The following is a 26,260-nucleotide window of genomic DNA, read 5'->3' as shown; positions in this document are numbered from 1 at the left end:
ATCTTAGGAAACTAAAATAGACTAACCACAAACCTATTCAATAAAAAAATTTAGTGAAAAAAATTTTAAATTTGAATGAAATAATAATATTATTATATAAAAAGAAAATTATCTTATAATATAACTAAACCTGCACTTTTCTATGAAAATCTATTATTAAATATATAATGATACAAATTTTATCAATGATTATTAAAAGTATATTATAAGTTACTAGGAGATTAATTACTAAAATTACATCAAAAGGTTGCTTAAATTTTATCAATGGTTACCAAAATTATATCATAAATTATCAAACTACTATCGAATGTTATCAAAATTTTATCAAAAATTAAGAAAATCAAAATTTGTCATAAATTATCAAATTTTACTTATATTATATCAAAATCAAAATTAAATTATTATTATAAATCATTATTCATAGTATCAAAAATTTTGTTTTTTAAAATAAATTTTTAGAGATAAAAATTATACGTGTCACACACATATCAAAAACTAGTATATACATATATATATATATATTTATATATATATATTTCTTTCCCACCCTAGGTCAGAATAAAACATATTTTGTCTGTGAAACACAGTTGTTAATCTTAGGAAACAAAATGTAAATTTTCGCATATCATGTAGGTTTCTGAGCATAGTATTGTGTGTGAACTTAAAAGTACTGAATAACCTCGATGTTTGATCGGTGAAAATGAATGAATATCAGAGGTGTATTCTTGCATTTAGTTGGTTGAAAACCTATTAAAAAGAGTTGGATAACAACAAAATAACTATTGTGCAGCTATATACAGTTATACTTGTTTGTTTCAATTTCGCCTATCGTAGGCCTCTTCTTCACATACCTAGGCTTATATCTAATGAATGGGCATGGTCAACCTGCACTCCTCTATCTTGTTCCTTGTACATTAGGTAACAAAGTTCAGAATTCCACCTTGATAAAGACTACTTCAGGCTGGCTTGTCATAAAAAATCTCATATACTCTCTCATTGTACCTCTTTTTTCCCTTCCCTTTCTCCATTCTGATTTTTCTTTCCTTTTTCGGGAGTTGCTGTCATATTAGTTTTGGTAACAGGAGAGCTGAAAGGGCTTTGGAATTACAGCCCTGAGTCATCTTCCATGACAAATCCCTCTGGAGAAGCTTGAAGCAGGTAATTTCCTTCTTTCTCTCTTCTCAATTTTTTTTTTCTTTTCCTTTTCAAGCACTAATTTGATCGTTAAAACACAAACGTCAATGGAATCTTTAACTTTTGGCAGTAACCGACCTCCTACCTCATGATTTCAAGTTGTTTTTGTCAGGATAGCTCAGCACTAATAGTTTGTTATTTAGTTTGTTTATTTAATTATTAATGATATAATACTTAATTATAATTACAAATTTTTTTGTACTTATAATTTCAAAATAGCTTAAATTTTGAGGGAAAAAAAAAATCAATCCGTTCAAAGTTGAAATCAGGGGAATTTTAACTAAAACTGTGTCAGAACAATTGGTGTAATGTACGATATTCATTAAAAATTTTAATTATTATTAGGATGGACAATCTAATCCGTCGGTCTCGTAGGATTTTTTTTTTTTTTTAAATCGAGTTTTGGGTCGGATTGAATCAAATTTTAGATAAATCCAATTAAATCCAACTTGATATTATATAAAAATAATTTTTTAATTAATTATTTAATTTTTTATTTATATATAATTATATATTTAAATATATTTAAAAAATATTTTATATTTAAAAAAAATATTTTATTAATTTCGGGTCGAATTAGGTACGATTTATATAATATCAAATCGGATCGGATTTAGATATTAAAAAATTTAAAAAAATTTCAAATCAAGTACAGATATAAATTTAATGAATGTAAAATCAGATCACATTCGAGACGAATAAAAATACGTTTCAATTCAATCCGTTGTCAACCTTAACTATTATGTGAGATCTACTGGTGTAATGTACGATATTCATTAAAAATTTCAACAATATGTCATATATATTGTTGTAATGTATGATATTCATTAAAAATTTCAATAAAAATTTTAATTATTATGTCAGATCATGGTGTAATGTACTATATTCATTAAAAGATATGTACCATATTGAAGTCGATGTATACCTACCTTATTAATATGATATTATTAGATATATATCTATCATATTAAATTCAATTTATATCTACCACATTCATTAAAAATTTCAACTAATCTATTGGTATAATGTACTGTATTCATTAAAAGATATGTACCATATTGAAGTCGATGTATACCTACCTTTTTAATATGATATTATTAGATATATATCTATTATATTAAATTCAATTTATCTCTACAACATTCTAATATAGATATATTTTAATGAATATTTTATTAATATGAGACACAGTTGTATTAATATGATATACAGTAGCAGATCTTGACATGGGGTCAATTAAAATTACATAAATTTTTATTTGTTATGTTATTCAAATTTAAGATTTAGTGTCAAATATAATATATGTTCAATAAAAATATACTAATTTTTCTTTATTTTTAGAGTTCAATCTCGATAATCATGTTTATTATATGTGTCAAACACATATACTTAAAAAAATAAAGATTTCAAAAAATTAACATAATTTATTTAGTGTTTTATAACAAAAAAATCATAAATATATAAAAAAAGTACCGGCCAAAAAAAAAAACCCTTTGGTATGTGGTTAAAAAGTTGTAATCTTATTGAAAAAACTAGAAAGTTAATTTATTTTTTTTAAGTTTACATGAATGTGATTTAATATTTATTACAAATCTATTATTTTTAAGAGTTCGTGAATAATAATTGTAGATATAATAAATAAACAAATAATAATGTGATTTTAATTTTTTAAAAATTACAATTGTTAAACTTAAATTAAAAATAAAAAATATAATTAACAAATAACAATTTTTATGTGAGAACTAATTAAAATAAATTAATATATATAAAATAATTATAATATATATAATATAATATATATTAAAGGATTGAAGAGTATTAAAAACAATTGCTTATACAATTGTCTTTCAACACCTATTCATATAAAGAAGCACATCATGCTATCATATAAAATAGTGATAAACGCTTGGGCCATTTTTTCATCTATGAATAATAAATTATTAAAAATTTAAAAGTTAAGAAAGTTAAAAATTTATTACCAACAATTGCCTATTTTGTTTTATAAGTTGTTAATATTTTAAGCTATTATAACTAGACTCATTAATGAAACAAATGTTTAAGTAGCTCTTCATTTAGCTATCTAGGATAGGCATTAAAAGGTTTGCAAAATTTTGAGGGGGCTAAGAGCCCCTCAGGCTCTCATGAGGCTCCGCCTCTGGTGATATATATTGACTTCAATGTATATATCTAGAAATCAATATATATCTACCATATTTTAATGCATATGGTAATGGTATTATTAGAATATGGTACATATACGTTGTCTTCAATATATATATATATATATATATATCATATTGAACTCTATATATCTGCCATCTTTTAATGCTTATGGTATTATTAGAACATGATAGGTATATGTTGTCTTCGATATATATCTATCACATAAATATGGTAGATATATATTGACTTAAGAACTAATATTATTGTCTCACTTAATAATTGCAATTAAAATTTTCAGTTTGTGTATCTATGTGTCATAACGTTTAGATATGGAGATTTATCGCTAAACATTGGCTTTAAGAGTTGTCACAAATCTTTTTTATCTAAGTGCGATTGGTCACCTAAGGCATTTATCCTTTTAAGAAACATCTAAGCTTAAAGATCCCTAAAAGAATAGGTTTAGGTCTACTAACCAGAACAGAGTTCGGGAGTACGGTTACGTGTGAGGAAGGTTATAGCACCCTCACAACGCTTATTGAAAGATAGTATCAACTTAATTTTGTATTATCCAATAAGCCTTAAAAATTTATCAAGTAATTAATTATTGAAAATTATTCTCAATTGACTCTAATACTTTTAGCAGAAAATTAAAAAAATTTCTTCACCTCAATAGTATGCAAGGAAACTACTATTTCACTTGCAGAGGCTCTATTGTCGAATTATTTAACATTCAAGAAAATTCAAAAAGGAAAAGAAATAAAATGAGAAAAAAAAGAATAATGATTCAGCTTTAGATATAAATCATTTTCTCTTCAAAAACTCATTGCTTTTGTACAAGAAAAATTAATACTTTCAACTTTTTCTTAAAAGCATTTAAGAGTTTCTATTTTAAGAAAAATTGATACCTTCAACTTTTCCTTAAAATATTTTTTTTTAAGGAAAATTGGTACTTTCAACTTTTTTCCGAAATATTTTTCTGAAACTTTAATTTCGAGAAAAATTGATACTTTCAACTTTTTTTCAAAAATATTTTTAAAAAATTTTATTTTCAAGGAAAATTGATACTTTTACCTTTTCCTCAAAAATATTTTTTAGAAAATTATTTTCAAGGAAAATTGATACTTTCAACTTTTCATCGAAAATATTTTTTAGAAAACTTATTTTCAAGGAAAATTGATACTTTCAACTTTTCCTAAAAAAAATTGATAATTCAACTTTTCTTCCAATTTTAAAATTATTTTTTAAAATTTTTATTTTTATTAAAAAAACTCACTCAAAAAATTTAAATAAATAAGTAAAATAAAAAAAAAAATTACCAAAAAGGTTTCGACTGAGCTCAGAAAAATCGACTCAAAGGCGCGGTTAATGGACCGGCTCGACTCGGTTTAGCCAAGGCAGGGACGTGGTTTGCAACGCGAGCCAACGCTCGGGTCAGGTCATCCTAGTGAAAACGCGCAAATCCTGGGTAACCACTACGCCAAACAACATCGTTTTAAGACCCTATAAAAGGCCAAATTCTTTCTTTCTGCTTCAGATCCCCTTTTCCAAAGTCTTTCAAAAGAACCAAAGCAAAAATGAACTGTTGTCCCTCACTGCGAGTCTGCTTTCAATGCCAATGTAACAGCCCAAGCTTGAAGTAGAAAGAATTTACTCAACTTTGCTTGATTGGGATTGCTGGGAATACGGGTTATTTAAAAGATGCCCGAAAAATCAAAATTCCCTATAAAACAGTTTAAACTTGCTTGGTATCCAACATGAGAACAAATAAACAGCTTCCTGCACCATATTTGCTTACAAGATGGTAACAGATTTAGGTGCATCAGTGCTTGGCCCTTAAAGAGACCGATACATGTATAATGTTCCAACAGAGTCACCCATCTCTTCCTCAATAGCAAACCTAATCACTTCAACCACTAGGCGAGGCGTAGCATGGGCAATCTCCTGGCAACCTTGGTGAGTTAGTTTACATGAGGACATCCAAAGGAACCTCATGTTGTAGTAGTGATGCAAACCAAAAAGCAAAGTTGCATCCCCAAATGGGCTATTCCTAATCTCAAGCTTTTGCAATTGTGGGCAGCTCTCAAGTACATATTTCACCCCCATGTCACTGTCTCCGGTAAAAGCAACTGACAATGTGCATATCGATTTCCCATATTTTTTGATATAATCAAAAGCTTTATCTGCCAGTAAACTAGGTAAAGCAAGGTGAGTAAGCTTCTTACAATTCATAACAATGGCTCCAAAACCATCATCCATAGGAGCTCCAGTCACAGCATCAGGCTTGCGACGCTTCATTATGCATAGCCGGAAAAGAATAAGATCTGGACAGTTCTTGGACATTGCTATGACAGCAGCATTAGTCATCCTCTGGCAGAAATACATAATGGATTGCAATTTTCAACAACCCTCAGAAATAGCTTGGAAGCCCACTTCAGAAAGGGGGCTATCACTATCCTCACTAGCATCAATACGAAAAACCCGAAGCTCACGTAATTCCTTGCATGTTGCAGCCACTGCTTGAAGTCCTTCATCACATATTGAATCAAGGATCTATAAAACCTGGAGCTTGTGGCAGTTCCCTATAATTGGCTTAAGTTGTTCTGCATTGATGTTGGCATAGCTGAAATTCAAAGATGTTAGATTTGCACAAACAGGGTAAATTACGGGCAGATAATTTAAAATTATTTCCCTAAATTCAGAGAGACAAACTAAAGATCTGCAAGCAGCAAAAGCAGTTCGGTAATCAGGTTCTTCATCACCTTGCCTTGCAACCTCTAGCGGGCTAAATGATCCTATCCCAAGGTGTGTAACCTGCGGAGCTCGAGTCATCAAGTGATATAGCTGCCCAATTGAAACATATCGGTTTAGCCTAAGTTTCTTAAGTGAAGGAGACCTTGCAACCAACCTTTCCAATGCCTCAAAATTTATTGGGCATTCTACACAATCAAATATCGACGACTCAAGATGAGATTCACCCTCAGGAAAATAGGATATCCAATCTGTATCATCATCTGTAACCTCAGAATCAATCAGATCAATCACCCTCAGCTGTCTGCACTTGCTAACAAAAATAGCAAGGCCACTAGTTCCAAACCCATCACAGCAAGCGAGAATAAGCTCTTTAAACCCTGAAAACGACTCGACCAACATTTTCAGATCATCATCCGTCACGGTTATGGACTTTAGGTAAACTTTTTCCAGCCAAGGGCAAGCCTTGGCCATCGCCAGCTCCCAAGGACTGAAGCGGGCCCCCCAATTGTGCAGCATTAGGTTAAAATCCATGAACATGGGCTTCCCTTTCAAGTGAAGAGCCCTCACCCTGATGAACCTGGCCATCGCCTGACCCGACGAAATCGCGTAATAGTTCCCTATGAACAACTCAGATCGCGTCAGTGCCTCAACCCGGTACCACAACTTGTACACCAATGAGAAAGCGTTTCGATCCCACCTCGACATCACAAAGTGGAGCACATTTTCCAACATGTTCTCCAGAACCTGGTCCGAGTACAATGGCTGGAACTCTGGGTGACCCGACCTAGACCTGGTGGCGTTACAGTTTCGTGCCTTGTTGGAAGTGAACTCAAGATCTGATGGAGGAGATTGCTACCTTTCGTCGTCCTCAGACATTTGCTTTTCTAAACACCTTTTTTGGGTTCTGTTTTCTCTCCGTTTTCTTTTTGTATGCTTTCTGTGTGTAGCTTTGGGGTTCGATTACTGGCAATTGGGTGCTGTAGGTTTCTATCAAGATCATTTGTAAGCTTTTTTTAGATTGTTTTAGTGCAAGTGGGAATGTGAGTGACTTTGGTTTTGGCAAGTTTGGCTGACGGATTTTGAGGCGAAAACCAGGCTGGGGAATAAGGACGATTGCATGCCTTATGTATCTGTGAATGGTGGTACTTTGTCTCCCACTGTGTTTTTGCCTATCTGATTTTCCCTGATCCTCTGTTCTCCTGTTGCTCTTACTGCCTATCTTGCTGTGAATTGACATGATTTATAAAACTATATGATTAAGTTTCAGTTCAATTCTGATTACCATCATTAGCATCTAATTATGCTCTCTGATAACAATCATCACCAAGCCTAATCTCATTCTTTCAACTTTTTTTTTTTAAATTAATCAATGGAAAAAGAAAAAAAATAGACCATAAAATAAAAAAATGATAAATACGAAATAAAAAAATCTAAAATAAAAATCTTTACAACCGAGCTTGGATTAGTCTTAATTGACAAAAAAATCCCAGACAAAATGGGGTGTCTACAATATGTAAAATATAAAAATTATCATGTGAAATTCATATTGATATATCAAACACAAAATATATATTTTATTTTTGTCAAACCATAAACAATTTTCACTAAATTTTAAATCTATTGCTTTCATGTCTTTTTTTCGTATATAGTTTTTATATTGTTTTTAAAATTTTTAGGTCTAATTGAAATAGATGAATTTAAAATATTTTTAAAAGGTTGCAAACATAAAATTTTGGTTTTAAATTGATCTAAATTTGTGGAGACCCGACTTAATTCTTGGAGTATTGTCCACTTTGATTAAAAATTTTTACGGTTTTATTTTATAAAAAATATCTTATAAGTATAGATCTATATCTTTACATATACCTCGTATTTTATCGTCACACTTACTCAATATGGGGTATGGCATCACAAATAGTGCAATTTAGACAAAGGTGATTGGAATGGGAGCAATGAACGAGGATATAAAAGGGCAAGAGGATTCTTTAATTTGCTTCAAAAAAATTGTGTGCCAGCATCTGCCTTGGCTTAGTCGAATAGGAGAGCCTTAATTAGCCAGCCAAATTACTTATCTGAAAAAAAATTAGCCAACCAAATTAATTGTAATGATGCAGTTGGATCCCTCTATTAGCTTATTCATTCCCATTCCCTTTGAACAAACTCAGCAAGCAGAGGCTATCACCTACATGGACAATGATTTGTTCAAAGCTACAGAAAATGGTGACACGGAACTATTTAATAAGTATCAAGGTGGTCTTCGTTGCCTAGTTGACGGAAGGAAAAACATAGTGCTCTATATTTACTGCAAAATCGAAGGACGACAGGTACTTAAAAATGATAAATGGTTTCTGTGTTTTTCAGAAAAAGAGATTTGAAAAAGAGTTCTCCCTTAACTTTGTCAAGCAACTTGTCGACGAGTGCCTGTCACTGCTACTGCAACCCAATGCCAAAGGATAAATCCCATTGCATGTAGCAGTTAGACATGGTCATTCTGATATAATCATATTCCGTATTGAATGCTCCAAAGTATTGGACTTGATATTGACTAATAAAGTCCTGAGCTAGCTCTTACTAAGTGTGAATATGGGATTGATTCAGCTGAATATACCATCTCATTGTAGAACCAGTAAGACTGTCTTAAAATATATGCATCAAAAGCTTTTCATCACTAGTATTGGTAGTTATTTTTTGGTAGTACATGATAACATGAGTTATTGAACACTTTATATCATTGTACTTCTTGAACTCCATAACTTTGAATTTTGGAGGAATAACAACATTTGGGACTAAACAAAGCCCAATAGCATCCATTGAACCATGAAACCAATTTCTTCCATTGCTGGCAACCTTTCCTCGAGCCTATTCATCTTTTAGTCAGCTTTTGAATCCTCCACTGACTTGACCACTTTTAACTTCAACTTTTCTTTTTCTTTTGGATCATCTCTAAGGCTTTTTCCCCAAAGACTGGATTAACATAACTTTGGAACTGACCTTGGGCAATAGTAGATTACATTCCTAGGTTAATGTATAGATAGGCCCTTGGGAAATTTGCTTGTGCCCTTTAAGAATGTTAGCATTGATAAGGGCTGAATCCTGAAGGGTATAGAGGGTCAATTACATCTTACATAAGACATTGAGGTTGTCTTGGAGCTTTTTCCTCTTTTTTCTTTATTCAACTTATTCAAGGCTTTCAAAATTTTATCCAGCTTCCCCCAAAGTTATTCTTAGGCTTTTTCAATCTTGTCAAAATGATTGGAGTTTTCTTGTTCCATCTGTATCAGTCGAGTTTTGGTGTTATATTGGTGGTGAATGAGGTTTTTTTTATGGTGAAGCTATCCTTCAACCTTGAGTACCACAATTATATTATTAGAGATGATATGCTCATGTTTAGTATTTTTAATGTATGACTGAAATATACTAATAATATTTGCCACATAATTATTATCGATAAAAAAAATCTCAATTTGAAAATAAAATTTCAAATCTACATCCTAACAAAGCAAAAACAATATTCTAAAGTCCCAAACATCTATTGTAATATTTCCTAAACATTATTCTAATGCCTTTTTACAAACTTCCTAGCTTGTTGGTAATGATCTTGTGCCTCAATGACATTCCTCTGACTTGATTTTCAACTAGTGAGTAGATTCATAATGAATCGATGTAGATTTTGATTGCATTTGGCATTTCATGGATGTAGGTATAAGATTTGATTTATCAATAACTGATATGTGGTAAATATTTCCTATATGAGAATGATGCAAATGCATAATTAAATATGAAAATGAAAATGATGTATAAAGCTAAAAAGATAATATGATGATGCAAACACTATAATAATTGAAATGATGTAAATGCACAATGTCAAACAAATAAAAATGGTTAGCTAATTAATATATCACATAAATAATTTCTCTTTGTATCCCAATTTCAGGTTACATCTATCAATGGGTAGGAATGGCTCTAGCTTAAGGCTGGCCTCTTAAGTGTAAATTATATGCAAGGCTAAGTGATTTGGACCACTAAAAGTTCTCAAATTGATCCTTACATCATTTTTCATCATAGACTATTAAGGCTTCCAATTCTCACCCATCATATGCTACTAATGGAAAAGATTCAATTTGAGTGGGAGTATTTTATTAGTCATTGCAGAGATTATCATTTCACAAGAGCGTAGGTACTTTACTCCCTTCTAAGAAGGATAGAGCTTGGATATAGAACTCATGTAATGCAAATGAATATGATAGTGTGTGTCAAGGATCATAAAATTATCAAACCTTCATAAATAAAAGACAAAAAAAAAAGGTTAGCAAATAAATAATGCAATCATTATAATTTAAAACCATTAGCTCAAAAGATAGGATAAATTTAAAATATTATGAACTGACTCTCTATTAGTCTCTAGCAAAGTCACCAAACTGTCATAATATATAAATCTGTAAATCTATCGATAGGCACAACTTAAAGAGTCATCACCAATCTTTTTTATTTAGGTACGATTGGCTACTTAATGAATCTATCATTTTAAAGAGCTCCTACACTTGACTAAAGGTCCCTAAAGAATAAATTTTGGCCTATTAATCAAAACAAGATTTGAAAATTCAGTTATATATAGGGAAGATTATTACACCCATACATGCGCATCCAAAGGACAATACCATTTTATTTTAAATTATCCTAAAGTCTTGATTCTAATTGTCTTCTATTAACATTTAAATATTGAAAATAACTTTTAAGATTCTTTATCAATTTGACAAAATTTTTAAAAATACTTTTTCACCTTGAGAGTATTCAAAAATCTTATTTGTTTTCTTGAAGAGGCTCCGTCATCGGAAAGCTTAACCAGTTTTTATTAAACTTTTGTTTTATTAAAAGTATATCTAATCTTTCTACCATTTGGGCTAAAATTAGAAATATTTTCTCACCTAAAAATATCTTAGATAATCATCCATTTGTGATCAGTAAGAATTTCATCCTTCAAATTTATTTTTATTTTACAAGTTTTATTTCTAAATTTTTCACCGTATGGATCTATTTAGAAAATTTTCTTTATCTATTTCTAAAATTTTCTCCATTTAGGTTTATTTAGAAACTTTTCTCATTAGTTTCTGAATCTTTGAAAAGAAAATAATATGATAATTTATTTTTTGAAGTCCGATTTAAATTTTACCATAATTAGGGATAAATTTAGAAAAAATCTTCCACCTAGAAATCTTATGAAAATTCGACCATTTATGATTTTTAAGATTTCATTCTTGGATAATTTTCAAATATTTTCACCCAAAATTTTAAGTTATATTTTTAATATTTTTTAATTTTTAATTATTATTTGAAAAAGAATACAATTACTTTTATTGAAATTTTATTCAAATTATTCTATAATTTGGGTTAAATTTAGAGAAATTTCTCACCTAAAAATTTCTTAGAATATTTACTATTTGAAATTTTTAAGAAACTCATCATTGAATAATTATTATTCATTCCCAAAAATTTATTAAACTTGTTTTATTTTTTTGTAAATACTTTCTAATTTTTCCTAAAAATTATACTTAAATAGTCAAATAAATAAAATATACAAATATACAATTAATTAATTAATTATGATAAAATACAAAGATAACTAGAACTTAAGAAAAAAATAAGTAAAAAGTAAATAAAAAAAATTGAGTCACAATTTATTTCAAAGCACATGGACCTTTATAATTGTGTTTCTTCTCAACTTGTTTCCCTCACACAGAACTCCCAAAACAAATTTTTAATTATCTAAATCCAAAACACTATAAAAAATTATAAAAAAAAAAAAATCTCAATTTTTCTACTTTATTTTACTTTTTCTCTCTTGATTTTTCTAATTGATTCTTCATTGTATCTAATTGATTGTAATTGGGTCTTTTTATAGGCCTCTAATCCAAATCACAATAAGAAAATGTTTTCCTGGTTTCTATCTCCTAATCAAAATAAATTTTAGATTTTTAATCCAAGTTCACCTCTCAAATCAACACATACTCTTTTTTAATTAGAATACTTGTAGAGACTCGCACCCAACCTGTGAGGTATTGTCCGCTTTGACCCGAAGGCCTCACGATTTTGTCCTACAAAAGGTGCGAGTCTCTACAAATGGTATCAGAGCGGTCACCAGTCCACAGTCGTGGGAGTCACTAAGTGCTACACGGTGGAGCTGTGGGAGTCACTAAGTGCTACACGATGGTCTGGTGTGATCTTGGTCCTGTGGATGGACTCGGCTTGACAAAGACGTCAAGCATTAAAGGTGGGGAGATTGTAACGCCCCCAATCCCACATCAGAAGGATGTGTGGATAAGGAATGATATATATGTAGAGATTTAATCCCAAACTTGTAAGGAGCCTTTTGTGTGATAAAACCGTGAGACCTTCGGGTCAAAATAGACAATACCTCGCAGGTTGGGTGCGGGTTTCTACAAATGGTATCAGAGCCAGCCCTAAACCGTTCGATCCACGTCAAGCACCTTGAGGGAGGTAGGCAGGGTGGCCAGCCTCCATGACGAGGGCATCACGAGGTTGGGTGCAGGAGAATGTCACGGACCTAAGGGGGAGTCCTGAATCCCACATCGAACATAATAGGAGGGTCACTGGGGTATAAAAGAGTTCACACCATCTCCGCCTTGTGAGGCGCCTTTTGTGGGACAAAACCGTGAGACCTTCAGGTCAAAGCGGACAATACCTCGCAGGTTGGGTGCGAGTCTTTACAAATGGTATCAGAGCAGTCACCAGTCCGCAGTCGTGGAAGTCACTAAGTGCTACACGGTGGAGCCGTGGGAATCACTAAGTGCTACACAATACCTCGCAGGTTGGGTGCGAGTCTTTACAAATGGTATCAGAGCAGTCACCAGTCCGCAGTCGTGGAAGTCACTAAGTGCTACACGGTGGAGCCGTGGGAATCACTAAGTGCTACACAATAGTCTGGTGTGATCTTGGTCCTGTGGATGGACTCGGCTTGATAGGGACGTCAAGCATTAAAGGTGGGGAGATTGTAACGCCCCCAATCCCACATCAAGAAGATGTGTGGATAAAGAATGATATATATGTAGAGACTTAATCTCAAACTTGTGAGACGCCTTTTGTAAGATAAAACCGTGAGGTCAGGGGGGCCAGAACGGACAATACCTCACAAAGGTATGAACCGCGACGGTCAGGTTGATCCGAGACGTCGAAAGGGTAAATGCCCGGGTCCCAGAGCCGCGCAGATTCGAAACTTAAGTCTCGACCCGTGATAATACTAAACTTCAAATCGAATCAAACTTTTTTCTTTTTCTTTAAAAAAATCATAAATCAATTAATTAACAAAATAAATAATCTTAAACTCAATAAAATACTACAATCCTAAAAATAAATTTAAAAAATACCCCAAACTAAATAAAATGTCTACACTCTTCGTATTTTTTCCTTCTCAAAACATATTTGTCTACTCCCATTGTTCATATCCAAAAATGAAAAAGTTCATATCAACTTAAAATCTTATTCTTGTGAATTATATGAAATAAATCTATATTTTATCTTTTAAATTAGTTGGCGATCCTTTGAATTGTGCGCAGGCTATATTATCATTAGCATAAAGATGCTATTATTATTTTATTTATAAAAAAGAATAATATTATATATTTTATCCGATAATATGAAAATTTTACTCTTTTCAAAGGATGTAAAGGTAATAAATAAAAAATTCATAAGTAATGTCATAATTATTGAAGTACTCGGAACGATTGAATTATATCGACCATCATATTTTACTTATGAAATATTTTTTTTTTTTACTCATCAAAAAGGCCCTAATTAATTTTACTGATTTAATTATATCTAGTTGAATTATTATTATTATTTTTTGTATCCTGCTCTTGGATTTTCATGCTTGTGAGTTGTTATGGTATTATGCCCGTGAGGCTTTGTTTTAATTATGGAATTATAAAGTTTTAGAATCAAGTTTCATTCTAATTGTATATTAATTTATTCAGTTATATACTAATTAATAAATGGGTTAATAACATTTGTAGTTTTAAAATTTTGGTCTAAATTTTATTTTGATTCATAAATTTTAAAAAGTTATGATCAGATTTCTAATTGTGCAAAATTATCTTATTTTGGTCTTTCTGTTTATGGAATCACCTAAATTGATGCCAAATTCAATAAGCACTACACATGATGTCAACTAACATTTTACATCGCAAATTAGGGACCAAAACAGAATTCTCTCAAAATTTAGGACCAAAGGCAAAATTATCTAAAAATTTTATATATTTTATATATATTTTAAGAAATATTAAATTTAAAATTATATTTTTATATTTTTATATTTTTTGTTGTAATATAATTTATTAGTTATATTTTTTTTTTAGTAGAAAATAGTTCTTTAAAAATTAAAATTAAGTTATTTTAAAAAGGAAAAATAAAAGATATTTAATATTTTAAAAATAAATTTTTTGGATAGAAAATAATATGTTTTATTATGACTTATTAGTAAAATAATATTTTTAATAAAATTTTTTTTTAAAATGTATTAAATTTTTAAAAAATGAATTTGAAAATTTTAACTTAATTTTAAGTTTTCAATATTTATTTTCTATTTAAAACAAAAATCTATCTAATGAGTTATATTATAAACAATATGCAAATATAATTTAAAATTAGTTTTTTTATAAGACATATATGAAATATATAAAATTTTGAGATAATTTCATCTTTGGTTTCTAAACTTTGAGAGAATTTTATTTTGATCTTTTATCTGTCATGTGAGCTAGCTGATATCATTACATGATGCCAACTGGCATTTACCATCAATTTAGACGGTTTATAGACAAAATGGCCAAAATAGGATAACTTTGAACAATTAGAGATCCAATTAAAACTTTTTAAAATTTAAATATCAAAATAGAATTTGGATCAAATTTAGGGACTATGAGTGCTATTAATCGTTAAAAAATTAATTATTTCAATTTATTTATTAATTTTATATAAAATATATTTTTTTATTATAATTTTAACTTTTATTTTTAATTGTAATTTCATAAACAAAATATTATTCCTCTATTACATTGAGCAATGAACATTCCCATTTAACTAAGGGCTACTGCATACAAAGCCACTCTTGGGATGATGCGAGTGATCAAGACCTCCTTAAATTGCTTATTGTTGATCCACTTGAGATTGTTTCAATCTTTTTAATGAAATTTCATTTTATTTTTATTTTTTTACAAAAAATTGTAAAAGAGATATAAGATAGAATTATAAATACTAAAATTTAAATCTTAAACTTATTAAATATCATCTTATAAGAAAAGCTGCATGAATCAAATTAAGCTTTAGATTCAATTTTACATGAACTTTGACTCTAATAAGCAATTACATTAGAAATGATTGCTACGACGTCCACACTATAGCTAGAAAGTGAAAAGCAATGGCATCCTTCCATGCTTCTACACACTTTAATCTCCAGGTTTTGACAAGTCGTAATTCCAAGCAGATTCTGCTGTGCAACCAATACCATTTTTCTTTTTTGGTAAATACTAAAAGTGTTCCAAAAACAATTAACCAAATAGCTAGGCAATGGATTTTAATGAACCAAATCATGGAATCCTCTTGCCATTTTATATCTTCAATCCCATTGGTCTCATTCCAATCATCTTGCCTTCGTTATTACTTTAATCGTTATTCGATCAATAAATTTCACTATTACAAAATATAATATCTTTGCATTTATTGGTTAGTACGCAATCATTTTCTCTTTAAAATACTTTATTCTAATCTTTATTCCATAAATACCAATATAATTCTTCTTAGATTATGTAAATCATGTTGAATATAATTATTTTTTTATTTTTATTTTAGGCTGTAATTAATTAAAAAAATTGAATACATACCTCGAGTTGGTATGTATATTACTATACATATTTGATCAAAATAAAATTAATTGATATACTAAACTTGACAAGTTCTTAAAAAGGTAAGCTGCAGTGTAAGAATAAAAGTTTGAGTCTTAGATTTATCAGATATCATATATGAACTGATTGAATTATCCTGTGAGTGAAGAAGTATTACTACCTTTCCAGCAAAAAAAGAAAAGCCTATAGTGATTCATTCTAAACAAATTACAAGCACAAACAAAAGAGAATCAGAGTGAGTAGAAGAAAACGCGAGAATTTTTTTTTTTTTTTTTGGTTAAGCGACATAAAATTTTTGGATTTTTCTGAGTATAATTTTTTTTTTTGGATCGATCTGTATTATTTCATGAATTTGGTCTTGACTATCACTGTTTCAAAAAGATGAAGCATACAAATTTATTTGCCAAACTTGTTACATTAATAAAGTGTAAAGAAGATTGGATCAATCTAAAGTTAAAGCAAGCTACTATCTTCGGGGTAGTGTAAGGCATGTAGAAACAGAGAAACCTAACTCACCATTTCTTCTATCCTTTCGTCCTTTGTTTCTTCAGGCAACCCCGGCCAAATTTCCTTTAACTGTCGTTGTATTACCTCCTTTGAACCGTTAAGGTAGCTGGTAAAATTTGATGGCGAGCGACCAGAGGAAACTGGAGGAAGTGAGAATTCCTATGCCTGAGACTGAGCAAGCGGATTTCGTGAGAGAAGAGATGATGAAATTAAAATCAGCATTGCTTGAATTACAAGACCGGGGAAGAGGTGTATCTCAAATAACCCAACCGTTAATACAAAGAGTTACACCTCACCTAGTTGGCGTTATCAAGGAGGATTTTAAGAAATATTTTGAACCGAGGATGGTAGCCTTCGGCCCTTTGCATCATGGCAACCCGAAGTTCGATCGGGGAGAAAGAACGAAACTTTTATTGGCAGCTCACTTCGTAAAGAAGAACGAAACGACTGAAGATGCTCTATTTCACAAAATTAAGGAAGAGATAGAGGATCTTAAGAAGTATTATAATCAGGAGGACATAAAAGACTACGATAATGATAAGCTAGCTTGGATGTTCTTCGTGGACGGTTGTGCTGTGCTGTATATCGCATATTACTTTTTAAGCGGAAAGTATGAGAAGTCATTCACTTCAGATATCCTAGATCTCATGGCATTTGGGAAACTTGATTTATTCTTGCTAGAAAACCAACTTCCTTACAGAGTCCTCAAGATATTGATTGGCTCATCTTTAAGTCCCCAATTGTGGGAACTATCAATCAAAGAATTCATAAATGATAACCTTATGACAAATATTCCAAGTGAGACGGTGAGCCAATGGCTGGATAAACAAGAAGCAAAACGGCAAGATTACGCTCACCTTCTGGACAGGTTGAGGACAAAATTACTGTCAGGAATAATAGAACAGAAAAGCTCGGGCGTGATTGGTAGGTTTCTTCTTTGGTGTGGAAACAAGGCAAAAAATAGAAGGCTATTTCTTAGCATCAAGGATCTTAAAGAATCAGGAATTCAAGTGAGCCCCAATATGACATGCAACCTTCGAAATATTTCCTTCCATTCCAACATTCTGGGAAGCCTAAAAATGCCAGGCCTAGTGTTGAATGAGTCTACAGCCTCCATGTTCAAGAACTTGGTAGCTTTAGAAAAGTGTCCAGATTTTGGTAATGATTATGCTGTCACCTCTTACTTATGCTTCATTTCTTCTCTCATTCAAACAACAGAAGATGTTAAGGAGTTGCAAGTTACAGGTATCCTTCACAATTACTTGGGCAGTGATGAAGAAGTGGTTGATTTTTTCCGTGGGATGAGCAGGAACTTGGTGCCAAATATATTCTTATATTATGATGTTAAAGACGACATCCAAAGGTATTGCAACTCGTGGTTAATACATATCTCTTCTGATTATTCTAGTAGAAAATGGAGGATTCTTGGTTTTTGGGGCGCCATAGCAGGACTTCTTCTCACTTTTATTCAGACTTATTTCACCATCATTCCAAGGAAGTAGACATTCCTAATATTTAATTAGTTGGTATGTGTGTTCAAATTCAATTATAGAATTATGTACTCAGAAAATGTATGCTTTCATCATTTCAAAATGTTTGAAAATGTGTTTTTACAGCACTCTTTAGCTTTGTTGTGGCAGATTGGTATGGATTTGATTTGATGTTTGATTGGATAAATTAAATAAATATATGGTTAAGGTTTGCTTTTATTTACTTTTTACTGTCTTTTAATTTACTTTTATTGCTTCTTTAAAAGTTCTCAAAAAAAAAAAAGATATTAAATAAAGAATAGAAAGTCAAAATATAATAATTGATTAAAATGAGTAAAGAAACTAAAATGTGATGCCAACTTTACCATAAACTTTTTATATAAAATAATTAAATTCGTTCATTATGCTCTTCAAAAGAATAATTCAGAATTAATTGTTTTCTTTTTCCCACTATTCAAAATTAATTATTAACTAGAATATATACTGCTCGAGTAATTTTTTATTTATTTTAGAATATTTTATTTTAGAATAACTAAATAGTATGAGAGTGATTTTTTATTTATTTTAGAATAACTAAATAGTATAGAGTGATTTGTTAGTGGTAATCATATTTTCAAACGACCATGATTCATAATTTGTTGTTCTCATATTTTTAAGCTGTGAGGATATTAAATTTTTGTATTTAACTATAATTATTATTATTTAAAATTAAATAAAATATAAATATTCACTTGCAAGACATGTGATGGTAATAAGTAAAACCAAATTAAATTAAACACATAATGTTTAATTATTTTATATAAATTTAATTAACTATGAATAAAAGTTCTTTTATAAACATAATTTGCAAGAGTAAATTTAAGTGGCTAATAAAGTTGGTAAGCTATACACTGTTAACTTATATTAACTTAACCCACACAAACCAAGACAATTTAATCTTTTTTTATTGGTATATTATGTCCACATATATGACAAAGAGATAAAACTCTTAAGACAAAGTTTAAGTCCTAACAGAATTTAAATTATATTAGCATAATATAATTTAACTTTTAATCTATTTTTATTATTTTAATAATCTACAATTTATTCATTCTTAAAAATTAGAATTTTAAAAATTTTTTATTATTTAATGTTTGTATCTAGTACTATCATTTTTCCAATATGATTTCTTATCATGCAAACTAAAATTTTCTTAATGATCTTTTTTGTCTTTTATTTTTATTTTTTAAATAAATTGTTATTAGCTAACAAATTAAAATATGAGAAAGTGATATGTCACAAATCAAAATTCAATTAAAATAAATTGTCTTAATGAATTTAGAATTTCTTCTAAATTCAATTATTTTTGCCTCATTTCTTCTTTATTGAAGACTTCTAGGGTTTGATTTTAAGTCATTATAACTAAAAGTCCAACACTTTATAAACAAATCAAATGAAGCTCTTAAAAACACCTGTGATTCTTTGACCTTTTGTCCATAGTTAGTACATGTTTTTTCCTGTTTAAAACAAATTTGCCTATTTCCCACTTTTCTTATCCCAAAATAAAAAAAAAATTCATTTCAACTTAAAATTTATTCTTTTGTATTATATTAAATAAATCTATGTTTCATCTTTTAAATTAGTTTGCAATTCTTTGAATTGTGCGCAATCTATATTATCATTAACATAAGGATGCTATTATTTTTTTTTAATAAAAAGAATAATATTATATATTTTATTTAATAATATTAAAATTTTACTCTTTTCAAAGGATGTAGAGATAATAAATAAAAAATTAATTAGTAATGTCATTATTATTTAAGTACTTGAAAAAATTGAATTATATCGAACATCAGATTTTACTTACTAAAAATTTATTTTTTTTAATCATCAAAAAGGCCCTGATTAATTTTAATGATTTAATTATTTCTAGTTAAGCTTGAATCTTGCTCTTGGATTTTCATGCTTGTGAGTTGTTATTGTAATTTGCCCATGACACTTTGTTTTAGTTATGGAATCATAAAGTTTTAGATTCAAGCTTCATTTTAATTATATATTAAATTTATCAATTATATACTAATTAATAAATTAATTATTTTCATTTATTTAATAATTTTTATATAAAATATATATTTTGATTATAATTTTAACTTTTATTTTTAATTATAATAATTTCATAAATAAAATATTATTACACTATTGCCATTGATCAATGAACATTCCCATTTAACTAAGAAATTAAGACCAAGGCCTTCTACGTGCAAAGACAGCCACTCTAGGGATGGTGTGAGTGATCAAGACCTTCTTAAATTGCTTATTGTTGATCCACTTGAGCTTGTTTCAATCTTTTTGGTGAAATTCCACTTGAAAATTTTCTTTTATAAAAGAAGCCGTAAAAAAATAGAGGATGAAGTTTTCAATATTGAGATATGAATTTTATATTTATTAAAAATTATCTCATAAGAATGATTATACAATCAAACAAAGCTCCCCTCTGGATTCAACTCCACTTGAACTTTGATTCTAACAAACAATTGCATTAAAATGATTGCTACCATTTCCTACCTATAGCTAGAAAGTGGAAAACAACGGCATCCTTCGATGGTCCTAACACACTTTAATCTCCAAGTTTTGACAAGTCGTAATCCCAAGCAGGCTCTGCGGTGCTTTTGCTTTCCTCTCTGAGCAAATTATGTGAAAAGAAATAACTTGTGTGATTTCCAATAAGTCTCTAAATCCCAACCTCAAGCAAAACATGTTTGGATTCCAACATATTTTTGCTTTTAAACATTAAAAGTGCTCCCAAAAAATTAACCATATTTCTAGGCAATGGATTTTCCTGAACCAAATCATGGAATTTGATCCCAGGTTTCTTCAGAAATGGAGACTGGATTTCAAACCCAAGGAAGTGAAAGGGGTGGAATTTGATTACTTTAGGGATCATTTCAAAGTGACCGGGAAGAAAGGTCTTGTGAACTTCGCTCTCCCACTCAAAAGGTTGTCCCTTGAAGAGGTGGAAGAGTAGGAGATTCCATTTACCATGGAGGAACTGAAAGATGCAGTTTGGGACTGTGAAGGTGACAAGGTGCCTGGGCCTGATGGTTTTAATTTTAGCTTCTACAGGAAAGGCTGGTATATAATCAAAGAAGATGTGATGAAGTTCATGGGGGATTTTTACAGGAGTGGTAAGTTAGAAAAAGGAGTAAACTCCTGATTTATATTGTTAATACCGAAAGTGGACAACCCAACAGCGTGGAATCATTATAGACCTATATTGCTTATTAATTCCCTATACAAGATTTGGCAAAAGTGTTATCAAGACGATTGAAGAACGTTATGGGTAATCTGGTTAGTGACACAAAATGTGCGTTTGTGGCGGGAAGACAGATCATGGATGGCGTTCTTTTGGCAAACAAGGTGATCCATTGTTTAAAGAAGGGAAAGGAGTGTGCAAAAGAAGGAATCATTTTAAAGCTGGATTTTGATAAATCATAAGATAGTGTATCCTGGATGTTTATGGATTAGGTAATGGAAAGGATGGGTTTCGGAAGGACATGGAGAAGGGGATTCGAAAGTGTATCTCAACAGTGTGGGTAGTTATGCTGGTCAATGATTCTCCAACAAATCAGTTTCATATCGAAAAGAGGCTTCGACAAGAAGATCCACAGTCTCTTTCCTTTTCATCCTTATTACAGAAGTTTTGCACGTTCAGCTTTTGGAAGCAGAAAACAAATCACTGACAAAAGGTATTATGTTTTCTTCTTCTGAGTTCACTATTTCTCACTTGCAATTTGTAGATGACACCATCCTGTTTCTGGAAGCAAATAAAATGATGGTTAAGAGTGTAAGGAAGATTAAGAAATGTTTTGAGTTGATGTTTGGATTAAAGCTGAATTATGAGAAGTGTAACCTTGTTGAATGCAGGGTGGTAGTCAGTTGGTGGAAGGTTTGGCGCAGGAGTTTGGTTGTACAAGGGGATATCTGCCATTAAAGTATCTTGGAGTTCCCCTTGGTGTAAGCCCAAACAGGCTGTCTATTTGGAATCTGGTGATAGAAAAGTTCCAGAAGAAGTTGGCAATGCGGAAAAGGAAGTTTCTGTCTTTTGGGGGTCGAGATACGCTAATAAACTCAACACTATCATGCCTGCCTATATATTATATGTCCATTTTCAAGACACCAATTGGTATTATTAAGAAGATTCATCGAATTAGAAGGAGTTTTCTGTGGGAAGGAAGCGAATCACAGAAGAAAATGGCAAAGGTTAATTGGGGCAGAGTTTGTCATCCTAGGAAAGCGGAGGGGCTGGGGATTCATGATCTACAACTAAAGAAATTGGCTTTGCTGACAAAATTGTGGTGGAGATATGCTAACGAACAGAATTTACTTTGGCGGAAGGTAGTGGTGGCGAAGTATGGTGAGAATATTCAGACTTGGATTCCTGCAGACACAAAAATGAAGAAGATGTCAATGGTTTGGCAAGTCATAATGGGACACAGTCAAAAGAGCCAGTTAAAAAGTACATTGGAACAAGGGCGTGTAGATGGTAGGTAAGAAATGGTTGGGACGTATTGTTCTGACCTGACAAATGGTGTGGTAATAAGCCTCTGATGGAATGTTTCCCAAGATTGTTTCGGATCGCATCTGATAAGTATGCAATGGTAATTGATTATACAGTAAACAACAAATTAGATCATCTGGCCTCTTTTTTCATGAGAGATTTGTTTCAATAGAAGGAGGAGATGCTGCATGAACTATGCATAAATTATAAGATGATTCAGCTAGTACAAGGAAATCGAGACAGGATTGTGTGGGAACAGGAATTGTAAGGTAAATTTTCAGTTAAAAAAAATTTCATCTCTAATGAATGTTTTCCCTAGTCATTCTAATTTGTTTGAATTTAGTAAGCTGTGGAAAGTCAAAATACCTCCAAAGATTCAATGTTTCATGTGGCTGGTAGTGCTGGATAGGATCCCTACCAAGTCTTTTTTAGCGAAACACGGAATTCTGATAATCTTTCTGCGATATCCATGGTGTCAAAGGATGGAAGAGTGTACGGATCATGAATTGTTTTCATGTGTATAGGAGGGAGGTTATTGGTGTAAGTTTATTGAACGGTGGTGTGTGAGTGGGTGCCAACCTCAGTTGCGAAGGACATTTTTCTTTGAAGGTTTCGACTCATTGTTTATGGGTTATTGCAAAAAGTGGTGGCTGGTTTCTGTATTAGCTGCATTGTGGACCATTTGATTGGCTCGAAACGAAGTGGTTTTCGATCATAAAGCCTTGACGGTGAATGATCTAATGTTCCTAACAAAGATGAGGACGTTTCACTGGATAAAGGTAGCGGAGAAGAAGGTGGTGATTCAAGAATCGGAGTGGTGGGAGTGCCCTAGGAAGTGTGCTCCAAAATTACAGAATGGTGGTAGTAGAGGTGTTGCCCGTTGGAAACCTCCACCAAAGGGTTTATTGAAGTTTAATGTTAATGATTCAGTGAAAGGTGATCGTGGGCCGGCCGGTTGTGGGGGCCATACAAAACGAAGTTAGGATTGTTCTAACGATGTTTTCAGGACCGTTAGAAAGTCAGGAAACCAGTGAAGTAGAATTACTAGCCATTAAGATAGCATTAGAGGTGCTAAAAAAGAAGGGCGGGATGGAAAAGGTGGGTTTGATAACTGATTCCTAAGTGGTGGTGAGGTGGTGAGTAAAGGAAGAAACAAGACCATGGAAAATGTGGGAGACTTTTGTAACGATTGACTGCTTGAATAAGGAACTTGGTATGGTGAGGTTTGTCACTGTATTACGTGAAGCTAATGGCATGGCTGATGCCTTGGCAAAGCAGGGAGTATATCAGTCGAAATTGTTTGTGGCCTGGTTGTAAAGGCACGAAAAATGACTTGTATAACGTACTCTGTACTGTATCATGAACATCACTTTTTAAAGATAATACATGAACCATAGTTATCTTCTGATTTGAAAATAGTTACTACCTTCCCAACAAAAAAGAAAAATCCTATAGTGATTCATTTTAAACAAATTATAAGTACAACTGAAAGAGAATGAGAGTAAGTAAAAGAAAACGCAACAATTATTTTTGGGGATCGATCCAAATTATTTCATGAATTTAGTCTTGACTATCACTGTTTGAAAAAGATAAAGCATATAAAATTTATATACCAAACTTGTAACTTTAATCTAAAGCTAGTTACTATCTTCGGGTAGTGTAAGGCATATAAATTCTACAGCCAAGTTACCTGAAAAAGTTTTCTAAAACAAAAAAAGAAACAATGTTGGTGTCCATGTGATACTTCAATTTGATTTTTCTCTTTTGCACTTTTTTTTAATTAAATAAATTTTGCAACGCATGGAGTTAATAGATAAAAATGACAAAACAATTCTTTTTTTTTTTGACTAAGCCAAAATTTATTAAAGTAACCAAAAGGTTACAAAGCTAGTCAAGACTAGCAAAAAAAAAAAAAACCTATATGAGTGTCAAAGATCACCTAAAAGTAAAACAAAGAAAAGCACCATACAATCTCTCCAGAAAATCCATGAGCAATCAAGATACAGAAACAGGAATCCAAAATTTGACCAACTATGAAAGAGCCCACTACACTCGAGTGTTGAAGGAAAATATTGACAACTAATGATCGAAAGCAAGAAAAGGATATACTTATGGATTCAGAGATATCAAGTAATGACCAGTTAATAGAGAATCAACCACACCATCATAAGACACAAAACCACCATGAACCAATTATTGAACACTAGCTGCTATCATTATCATCTAAATCCCTCCATTCCTTTCCATTAGCTTCTCAATAATAATTTCTTCATCACTATTAAACGACAACCCAAGACATTTCCCAAGCTCCCACGTTTTGATGACCTCTTCTCTATGCATCGAATTTACCCATCGAATATCATTATCTGAAATACTATTATCTTTTTTCAAGAATCACAGAGGGATTAAGAATACACAATGGAACCTTTGAAATCTTCTTCCTACTCCATTTGTAGTTTTTTCATTTCTTTTTCTTGACTTTATGACCTTTCAGATTCTTCTTACCTGAGTAATCAAAATGGTCGACAATATTTTCACAATTACCACCATACTCCTCATCATCCTTTTCTAGATCACTCTCATCATTTTGGACAGACTCCTTGTCTTTCTCCTTCTCAACTTCCTCAACTAAATTCGTAGAATTTGAGCTCAGTCGATCTTCTGATGACTTCCTCTTGTTCAGTACCCCTTCACCATTACCATATTCAACCATATCTAGACCACCACTAATATCGTTAGGTTCTCCCGCTACTTCATAAGAGTTTGGAACCACATCACAATCATCATAGCTTCTAACTCTTATTTCACAATTCACCAAAGGATCAAGACTCCAATTATTTTCTTTAATTGGATCAATATTAGGAATACTCAAAGACACCAAACCATTTAGAGACAGCTTGTCATCAATCAAAGGGCAGGCTTGTATGGGTTCATCCCCTAACTCCTTGGCCTATACATGGTTAGCCACCTCCAATAGATTCTCATGTGACAACACCTTCTCACTGTTTTGCGTACTCCCTAACTCCGTAGCCTATACATGGTTAGACATAAGCTTTTAGCATCTCATCTAGATTGATTTGATAACTCAAGACCCTTTGTCTAAAATGACTTGAATATGATTATATGCAACACCAGAAGAAACAGAAACTGAACTCATATTAACCTTATCCCCACCAACCATGCAAGAATCAATAATTTTCTTTATTCCAGGTTCCGACAAGCTTTTTTTATGGCAGCAGGAGTCCTATTCTTGCCACCTACCTTTGACCACCTCTGCATAAGCTTTGCAATTATTTAGAGGGACCTCAGGCCTACTACGAGGTTCACTAACCTTAGCAGTCTTTACATGTTGAACTTGGTCTGTAACATCGGATATTCCTTCAGCTTTTAAAAATCTAAGTTTATAAGAACTAATCGAAATGCCATTCAAAGCTACAAGTAAACCCTCATACTTCTTAACATTCTTGAAACTAACAAACCCATATCTTTGACCTCGAACATTTCTTTTAGCAGGAATGTATATATTGACAATGTCACCATACCACTTGAATAATTCCCAGAAATGAGCAGTGAACCATAAATTAGGAAGTTAGTAAGATGAAAAGGCACTGAAATACCTTCACCCTTGAAGTTTGCATCAGTTTGCTGGTGTTGCTGATCTCTCTGGCTTATAGAATGCTGCTCTGAAACTCTCCTTGATTCCCCTC

The 26,260-nt window shown here is 31.5% G+C and overlaps 1 protein-coding gene and 2 pseudogenes across 1 annotated transcript; 1 reads left to right on the top strand and 2 right to left on the bottom strand.

Moving 5' to 3' along the window:
- Positions 1-803: 803 nt before the first annotated feature.
- On the top strand, positions 804-18,227 carry LOC149510976 (UPF0481 protein At3g47200-like). Its single transcript, XM_089756140.1, has 2 exons — positions 804-1,158; positions 16,571-18,227. Exon 2 carries the CDS (start codon positions 16,646-16,648, stop codon positions 18,026-18,028), a length of 1,383 nt encoding a protein of 460 aa, XP_089612266.1. The 5' UTR covers positions 804-1,158; positions 16,571-16,645; the 3' UTR covers positions 18,029-18,227.
- Positions 5,191-5,739, bottom strand: LOC149510977 (transport inhibitor response 1-like protein pseudogene; annotated as a pseudogene).
- LOC111279464 (F-box protein FBX14 pseudogene) lies at positions 5,908-7,345 on the bottom strand (annotated as a pseudogene).
- Positions 18,228-26,260: the final 8,033 nt, after the last annotated feature.

Source organism: Durio zibethinus, chromosome 27 (genome assembly GCF_047325235.1).
Source record: "Durio zibethinus cultivar Kanyao isolate XHJ-2024 chromosome 27, ASM4732523v1, whole genome shotgun sequence".
NCBI lineage: Eukaryota > Viridiplantae > Streptophyta > Magnoliopsida > Malvales > Malvaceae > Durio > Durio zibethinus.
This window is presented reverse-complemented; position numbering and strand designations above follow the sequence as displayed.

Bases quoted from the DNA above. Each gene is read 5' to 3' on its own strand.
- LOC149510976 (XM_089756140.1), top strand. From the start codon at position 16,646: ATGGCGAGCGACCAGAGGAAACTGGAGGAAGTGAGAATTCCTATGCCT.